This window comes from Tamandua tetradactyla, chromosome 3 (genome assembly GCF_023851605.1).
Source record: "Tamandua tetradactyla isolate mTamTet1 chromosome 3, mTamTet1.pri, whole genome shotgun sequence".
In the NCBI taxonomy this organism is placed as follows: Eukaryota; Metazoa; Chordata; class Mammalia; order Pilosa; family Myrmecophagidae; genus Tamandua; species Tamandua tetradactyla.
In genome coordinates, this window is record NC_135329.1 from 163,136,675 (window position 1) to 163,146,063 (window position 9,389).

General features: G+C 34.6%; 1 protein-coding gene across 4 annotated transcripts in view; it reads left to right on the top strand.

Annotated features, from left to right (window-relative positions):
• Window positions 1–9,157, top strand: part of WDR75 (WD repeat domain 75) — a 34,566-nt gene extending 25,409 nt beyond the window's left edge. For all 4 annotated transcript variants that reach the window (XM_077154407.1, XM_077154410.1, XM_077154408.1 and 1 more), the window contains 9 exons: window positions 50–207; window positions 676–856; window positions 2,425–2,519; window positions 3,481–3,576; window positions 4,214–4,383; window positions 4,968–5,027; window positions 7,053–7,199; window positions 8,315–8,406; window positions 8,812–9,157. In XM_077154407.1, coding sequence (XP_077010522.1) covers window positions 50–207; window positions 676–856; window positions 2,425–2,519; window positions 3,481–3,576; window positions 4,214–4,383; window positions 4,968–5,027; window positions 7,053–7,199; window positions 8,315–8,406; window positions 8,812–9,016 — 1,204 coding nt within the window. In that variant the 3' untranslated portion in view covers window positions 9,017–9,157. The remainder of the gene's footprint in view (window positions 1–49; window positions 208–675; window positions 857–2,424; window positions 2,520–3,480; window positions 3,577–4,213; window positions 4,384–4,967; window positions 5,028–7,052; window positions 7,200–8,314; window positions 8,407–8,811) is intronic.
• Window positions 9,158–9,389: the final 232 nt, after the last annotated feature.

Consider the following 9,389-nt stretch of genomic DNA (forward strand, 5'->3'; position numbering starts at 1 on the left):
TATTGTATGTTTTGATGTAAGAATATATTTGTGGTTTCCTTTCTACTAGGTTTGTTCTTAATACAAGGGTTAATATGCCACATGAAGACCACATCACAGCTCTCTGTTTCCGTAATGCAGAAAAATCTGAAACCCCTACCTTGGTTACAGCTAGTAAAGATGGTCATTTCAAAGTATGGATATTAACAGATGATTCTGATATATACAGTAAGTTAATTATTCTCTGTCTAAAGAGTACAGTTTTAAGAAGTGATATTTGTCTCTTTCAAAAATTTTATCCATTCTGGGACGACATCTTCTGCCTTGTTCAGTTTTCTATAAGATATTGACTAATTTTAATAGATTTAAGAGTTTAAGTTTTTACATGCCTTTTTTTCCTTAAATCTATACTTTTTTAACAGAACTCTTTATTATTTATGTACTGATGTTTCCCATTTGTGAGGGTGTGGTAAAAAGGATCTTTTCCACTTTGTCCTTTCGCTGTTCCACTAGAGGGAGATCACGGTCTCCAAAAGGGACAGGAAATCAGTCAGTGTTGCTTTATAACATCTGACTTAAAGACGTTTGGGAAAGCAGATGTTTTCTTTATTTATTAATTCTTACTGCTTATAACTTTACAATAATGTCACCTAGCATTTATACCATTTCTGAATTTTTTTATTTATGTTTTCACAGAAAAAGCTGTTGGCTGGACCTGTGACTTTGTAGGTAATTACCACAAATACCAGGCAACTAACTGTTGTTTCTCTGAAGATGGCTCTGTACTTGCAGTTAGTTTTGAGGAAATTGTCACAATATGGGATTCAGAGACTTGGGAGCTTAAATGTACATTTTGCCAACGAGCTGGGAAGATAAGGTAGGTAAATAATTTGGGTACTATGCAGTCCTTTTTTTTAAATCCTTCTCCGTAAATGCGAGTAGCAGTTTATGCTTTCTCCAAAGGTAGCCTGTAGATTTGGGGGGCAAGCAGCTAATCAGAATGCTGGAAAGCTGAAAATTCTGGGTACGTGAACCAAGTGCTATGATTTATCCATTTCTAAAATCAGTATTAATGTTTAGTAATTTGCTATATTTAATTTCTTACATAAAGTACCAACAACTAGGTGGTTTAGAACATTAGAAATTTATCTTTTCACAGTTCTGTAAGCTAAAAGTCCAAAATCAATGTTAGCAGGGTCTCACTTCCTCCAAAGGCTTTAAGGAAGAAGCATACCTTGCCTCTTCTTGATTCTGGTCGTTGTTAGCAGTCTTGGCATTCCTTGACTTGTGGCAGCATAGCTCTTACAGGTCTCGTTCATCTTCCCATCGCCATCTTCCCTTTTTTTGTATCAGTGTCCAAGTTTCCCTCCTCTTGTTAAGGACACTAGTCATTGGATCGGGACCCATCCTAGTCCAGTCGGACCTCATCTTAACATCTCCAAAGACCCTATTTCCAAATAAGGTCATTATCACAGGTTCCAGGGAAACATGAATTTTGGTGGAGACAACATTCAACCCAGTACATTGGCCTACAGAGTCTTTCGTTGTAATAAATACTTTCATGCTTACAACTGCTTTGTAGTGAATACTGTGTAATAATCGAAATTATACATAAGCCTCAGTTGATCCAGACAGTGTTCATCTTATGTGCAGTCCCATAAAAACTGTTAGCTTAAACCTCATTGTTTTGGGCAGAGTAAGATGCCAGTAGTATATATTCCATTTTACTTCAGGTGATTGGGCATTCAAGGTCAGAATGCAAATGACTAATGAAATTGTTTCTATTTCCCAATATATCTGATTCTCAATTTACTTCGTAAAAATTTCTTCAAAACTCATATTGCACAGATTTCTGTTTCTAGGCAAACAAGCATAAAATAGCATTTTTGTCAGATAACTTGTACATTTCATGTTGCTTTTTGTCAAATAACTGTACATTTCATATACATTCAGTCTGTAAGTATTAATTAGTTTTACTACACAGCATATTAGATAAAAGATTTGGTTATCAAACCTAATTTTCTTAACAACTAAAAAAGCTAAATTTAGGGCGGGCCGCGGTGGCTCAGCGGGCAAAGTGCTTGCCTGCTATGCCGGAGGACCTCGGTTCGATTCCCGGCCCCAGCCCATGTAACAAAAACGGAGAAACAGAATACAATAAAACAAGAAAATGTTTAAAAATGTTTCCCTTTCTTCCTTCCTTCCTTCCTTCTATCCTTCCTTCCTTCTCTCTGTCTTTCCTTTTAAAAAAAAAAAAAAAAAAAAAAAAAAAAAGCTAAATTTTTCCTTCCTTTTCAGCTCCGTTTTTCTGCAGGCTAATTATGAACAAAGCATGTGTCTATCTAAAAATCTGGTGCACAAAACTAATACAGTGTGCATAAGTCTGTTTTGTAACTAAATGTGCTAAAACTGACTGTTGGTAACTTCTTGATGGTTTTCATCTAGGCACCTTTGCTTTGGGAGGTTGACGTGTTCAAAGTATCTTCTTGGTGCTACTGAAAAGGACATTCTTTGTTGTTGGAATCTCCTCAGTTGTGCATGTAAGATACTTTTTTACTATAAAGTAACTTGGCAAAGCACTTAGGGAATTGCCATTAAACTTTGGCATTTTAGGACTTCTACATCCTATCTTAGTGTCTCTACCCAGAGGGTATATAGTTTTTCACATGACATGTTATACCACCAAAATTTGAAATACTAGACCTGTAATAGACTTAGATTACTTATAAACTACCTAATTGTTAGTAAATCAGCTTCCATGTCCTCATCTCTTTCCACTGTCTTCAATATGTGTGACTTATTGTGCCATAATCTCCATCCTCTTTCAGGTCACAGGGCTGAATAGTGTGAGTGGTACTTTAATAAACAGTTTGGAGAGCATCTCTACAAGTTTGGAATGCATCTCTACTAGTTTGGAATGCATCTCTACTAGTTTGGAATGCATATTAATTTGTCATGTCCCTGAAAGCTTAAAATTTGAATGTAGCCTGCCAAAACCCTTCTAACAAATATGGGCTTGGTGGCATTTTCCACATTGAAGTAGATGTTTAGGTGCTATGGTGATTGCTTAGTAATGAATATATAGCATTTTTTTCATTCTGTATGGTGAGTCTGGTTAACATTTTCGCCATGTTTAGAAGCAGTGGAAAAACTTTAGATAGTAGTTTAACTGAAATAATAATCATTTATTTTGTAGTGGAAGAAGTACCTGAAGTTCACATTGTTTTTCCGTTTCTTTCTCCTAACTTTAATACAGTCTTACACAAATAATTTAAATATATTTCCATGTATTAGTTAAAAAATAAAGTCTTCTTAGAAATAATAAAGTTGATTGTCCAAATGAAGATTAAGATTTGACATTCTAAGTTGTCTGAAAGTTGAGCGATGCATCAGGAACACTGTATAGCAGAAAATGAGTAAGAAAGTTTTCCCAATTATAAAGTTTTTAGTAAATTTCTGAGTTACTGAGAGTGACTGAATCACTTTTTTTTTCTCCCCCAGTGGAGTGGAGTACAAAATTAAATGTTAGAGTTATGGAACCCGATCCTAGTTCAGAGAATATTGCTGCAATCTCTCAGTCTACAGTGGGTTCAGACTGTAAGTACAGACCATACTTTGATAGTAAGAAGCACTCTATTACCTAAATTTTCATTTTAATATTTTTAATATAATTTGAGTAAAACTTGCCTTCAAATCATATGTTTGTTGAAGCCAGCATGCCTGAGACACACTGCTGTTGCTTCCTTTCTTTTTGGCTCAGACTCTTAGTTCTGATACTGGGAGAGCTCCAGTATCACTCATTTATCCACAAGTCAGTTCCTACTCAGCTGTCAAATTCCAAGAGAGATACTGCTCTTTTGAAGTATATCAGTTCTCCTGAGAAGCATTAATTTTTCCTTTGCTATCATCTTGAATCAGTTTTTGCCTATTTTCTGCTCTAGTACTTCCCACAATATACTATAATAATATTTTGGTATCTTTCTTCTGCTGGGGGCCCTGCTGTCTAGACAGAGATTATTTGTCTCTTGTATATCTTCATAGCCGTCACGCTTTACCTGTTGGCATATAGTAGGCACCCAGTAGATATTTGTTGAATCAAAAGCCTAAAATAGTCGTGACCTGGGCCATTTACTCAGTGGGGTGAATCAAGGAACAGTGTAGTCTGCCAGTCTGAAAAGGTTAAAACTAACCTTTTCAGGCAAAATGTTAATGTCTATTTGTTTTTTTCCACTAGTGTTTGTATTTAAACCTAGTGAGCCAAGGCCATTGTGTATTCAAAAAAATATCACCAGAGAGGAAGTCCACTGGGGAGTGTTTGTTCCAAGAGATGTCCCTGAATCATTCACCTCAGAAGCTTACCAGTGGCTAAACAGATCTCAGTTTTACTTCCTAACAAAATCGCAGGTAATTCTCTTCCCGCAGAAAAGGCACAATCACTTTGTAAATATAGTTTTCAGTTGCTTTAATATTGTAGAGTAATAGTGGTTCCATGACAGGAGGAATAGTAAGTTCCATTAAAGGATTACTTTCTATAAGAAGTTGTCATCTATTATGCTCACTACAGCAGGATTAATCGTGAATGTATTAGCACCACTTAGTTACCACACATTTGATGCTTTTTAAATCTTGCTCATGTTAAATCAGTGTCAGCAAAATGCAGAAAACAAGTAAAATTACTTAAAATTGTATTTATTAGCATGGTTCATTTTCTTTGAATTTTAGTATTTGATTTGCCAAAAAGAAAATGGTGGCTTAAGTTTGATCTGCTTATTGAATTTTATTTCATTACCAGTTCTTAAATACTGTCTCTCAGACAGTCTTACCACTATCAAAGCCATTATTAAATATCTTAAAGCTTGCATTAATTCTCTATAAGCAGATACATATCAAAATGAAAAATTGACCTTCTACTCTTCTAACTTGCAAACACCTTATTTGTGTTTGCATTCTACAGTTATCTTTTACATCATTAATCAATCTCTTTTTAGAGTTTGTTGACATTCAGTACAAAGTCTCCAGAAGAGAAGCTCACACCAACAAGCAAACAGGTATGTTATGTTTTGACCACTCGTGATGCAGATTGCATTCCTCCCCACAAAGATAAGGTTATATTTTAAAACTCAGCTGTGGGAAAAATGTTTCACCTGGCCCTAAAATGGAATTAAAAGCCCCACAGTTGTAAGCTGATATACCTCTCTTTAATTATATCACTCTTTTAAAATTTAAATTTGTATATGCTTGTGATTTAATGAATCAAATAGTTCTGCAAGGCTTTTAAAGGAAAACTGATCCTCTGCACCACTGCAGTTACCACAAACATGGATTTTTCAGGTTTAGGTATTATCTGTTATGTCTTATTTATTGAAGTGAAGGTTTTTACCTCTTTTTTCACATGCACACTCACAGCACATGGACCCTTCCTGCCCCCCAACTTTCCAAATGTAGATATAGCTAAATAACCCAGGTTTTTGTTGTTTTAATCATGTATATTCATAGCAGAGCCATATGGTAATGATACGCAGGTTGTTTTTTTCTTTTATGACCAACTTTTTTTTTTTCCCCGTTGGAGTTAGATTTTCTTCTTTTTTCGGTTACTTAGTTTTCTGTGTACTTCTCACCTAGTTCAACACCAGACCATCCAGTTTGTGTAAATCTCTCATTATTTTCAGTCACATTAGGTATTCTTTCTTTTGGAAATGCTTCCAAAAGCCTTCTGATCTGCTTCAGCCTGGACTGATGGCTCTGTAAATCTGCTGTAAAGCAGACTCTTAGGATCTACCTTCATCATCATTCTGTGAATTCATTTCACCAATATTATATTAAATCCCATAGTTTTTTTCTGTCTTTGTTCATTCCCTTGGCTTGTTGTCTTTGGACCTAGCATGTTGGGAAATGTTATTTTATTCTCCCCCTTAATTGGTTATGTTTGATCATAGAGTTTTAGATTGAGAATCGTTTTCTCTTTGAATTTGGAAGGTGTCCCATTATTTTACAGTTTACATTGTTGCCAAGAAATCCAATACCATTCTTATTCTTGATACTTTATCTGTAACTTAGCATGTTTCTTTTTTCTCAGAAAACTCATTGAATTCATTGAACAGTTTTTTTGATAAGCTACTATACTCCAGGGACAGTTCTAAATATTTGGGACACAGTGAACAAAATAGGCAAGTCTAGCCAGAAGATACGGACAATAAACAACAAGCATTAAATAAGTAAAATATGTAGTATTTTAGAAGGCGATAAGAATGATGGGGTTGGGGGATAGAGGTAAAGAGAATATGGGGTGCAGCTTACAATTTTAAACACCATAGTCAAGGTTGGTAGGCCTTTGGGTTTTCCTCAGTGAAATGTGGAGGCCCTTCGGGAGATTGGTTTTTTGTTTTGGTTTTTTTTTTTAGAGCATTTATAGGTTAGCAGAAAAATCATGCAGAAAGTATAGAGTTCCCCTATACCACACCCTCCACACACATACACACATAGTTCTCCCTATTAACATAGTATGTTACCTTTGTTACAATTGATAAAACACTATTATTCTTTACATTAGGGTTTGTTCTTTGTGTTAAACAGTTCTATTACGGCCAAATATTTGGAATCTAAAATTAATCCTTTTTGCCCCTTTCAAGTGTTGCAATTCAGTGGGGTTAAATGCATTCACAGTGTTGTGCTGCCATCACTGCCATCCATTACCAAAATTTTTCCATCACCTCAAATAGAAGCTGAACCAACTGAGTATTCCCCACTCCCCACCCCTGCCTCTGGTAACCTATATTCTAGCTTCTGACTCCAATTGCATATTTTGATTATTTCATATGTCTTTTGGTAAACTCTTTTACTGTCATTTTTTTGGAGTTTGGGGAGGAAGCATGTTTTGTTCAGTCTTCTAAGTGCCTATATTATATTGTTTTGTCCATAGTATGTAACCTCAGTTGTTTTACCTATAAAATAAGAGGATCATATTAAGATCCTCCCACTCTTGACATTTTATGACTCTGTAGTACTTATTGTTGAGTTTAAAGTAATTCTACTTTTGTATTGAAATAATTTCTCTCTGTCTTAAATCTTCATAGCTGCTAGCAGAAGAAAGTCTTCCAACAACCCCATTTTATTTCATACTGGGAAAGCATAGGCAACAGCAGGATGAAAAATTAAATGAAACTTCGGGGAATGAGCTGGTACAACTACCCTTAACAGAAAATATACCTGAAATTAATGAAGTAAGTAATTTTTTAAAATTTATTTTGTATTATCAAACCAAAACAGCATACAAACATGAACATTCTTAACATACAATCCTTCTGTGTATGGTGTACAATCAATGGCTCATAATATTATCACATATTAGTTTATTAATCCCCATGATCATTTTTTAGAACATTTGCATCACTCCAGAAAAGAAATAAAAAGAAAAAACTCACACATACCCCTTATCCCTTCCTCTCATTGACCACTAGTATTTCCACCTACTCAATAGATTTTAACCTTTGTTCCCCCTATTTTTTTCCATACCCCTTACCACTCCCTTTCATTGTTCACTAGTATTTCAATCTACTCAATTTATTTGAACATTTGTTGCCCCTATTATTTATTTTTAATCCATATTTTATACTCATGTGTCAATATCGTAGATAAAAGGAGCAATCAGACACAAGGTTTTCACAATCACATGATCACCATATGTAAGAATAACCTTCAGGAAAACCTCTTGACTGTTTGAAATCTGTCAGCCACTGACACTTTATTTTATTTCATTTCTCTCTTCCTCCTTTCTGTTGAGAAGATTTTCCCAATCCCTTGATGCTGCTCATTCTAGGATTTCTGTCCCACGTTGCCATGGATCTTTATACCCCTGGGGGTCATATCCCACGTACAGAGGGGAGGTCCGTGAGTTTGCTTGCCGTGTTGGCTGAGAGATAAGCTGTATCTGAGCATCAAAAGAGATTCTCTGGTGGTGACTCTTAGGCCTAATTTTAAGTAAGCTTAGTCTATCCTTAGTGAGGATAAGTTTCATATGAACAAGCCCCAAGATTGAGGGCTTGGCATATTGATTTGGTTGTCCCCACTGCTTGCTAGCATATCAGGAATATTCCAAATGGGGAAATTGAATTTTCCCCCTTTCTTGCCATTCCCTCAAGTGGACTTTGCAAATACTTTTTTATTAACTGTTCAGATCACTCTGGGGTTCATCGGGGCATCACTCTGGACAAACCTTGAAGTAAGTAATTATAAAAGCAAACTGTGAAATAGACAATGCATTGAAGCACCTTAAGTTAGAGTTTTAGACAATCATTCTGTAACAAACATCTTTTGATTTTTGCTGTTTTTATTTTAGCTTCTTCACACTCCAGCCCATGTACTGCCATCAGCTTCTTTTCTATGCTCCATGTTTATAAATTCGTTGCTCTTGTCTAAGGAGACTAAGAGGTAAAGCAATTCTTAATATATGTTTAGACATTCTATGGGGAAACAGGATGGTTTGTGGGTATTTTTATTAGAATATTCTTCCACTGTCTTTCTTATTATTTCAGTTTTTAATGTATTTAAAGAATATATTATTAGATCAAGTAAAAGATTGAAACGAAGGGTCAGATATTTTTGAGAATGTTTTAAGGATTTTGTATGTAGTACAAAATTACACTTTTTATAAATTTATCTACTTCTTTATAATAACTCATAATTTATAAAAGAGCAATTTATAGCAAGTTTTTAAATTTACTTTGTCCATATGATTCTATTTACTTGAAGGTTTCTTAAATTAGAAAGTTAAAACTGATTAGAAAATGTATATTTTAACAGTAAGTGCTTGTATGTTTTCTGTTATTGTTAAAGTACTAAAGAAATTTCGGATGATGTTGTTATGGAAGAAGAAAAAGAAAGTGTTGATTCAGATGAAGAAAATGATTTTATTGAAGAAGTCCAGGATACAAAGAACACAGATTTGGAAGAAGATATTATACATCAGTTGTCAAAATCTGAAGAAAAAGAACTGAGAAAATTAAGAAAAGTGGACTACAGCTGGATAACTGCTCTTTAAGCATTGGAGAAAGGGTGAAGGGATTGTTTTGTTTTGTTTATTGTATATTGATACTCTAGAAACATCTATTTAAATGTTATTTCTGTTCTTAAAATAAAATGCTAAACATTAACAGACTTTAAATAACATAATATGAAATCATATTTGTGTCATGCTTTATAGCTTGCTGGGTACATTCACATAAACATCATTCCATTTTTATTTTCACTCAATGTCATCTTATAAAGTAGGTAGGTATTTTCTTCACAGCTGATGCATCAGTATTGGGACTTGAACTTATACTGTATATGTCCCCTATCTGTAATTCTGAGATATGAAAAGTTACAAAAATCAAAAGCCTTTCTTATCTTAATGTCATTGTTGTTTTTAAGTT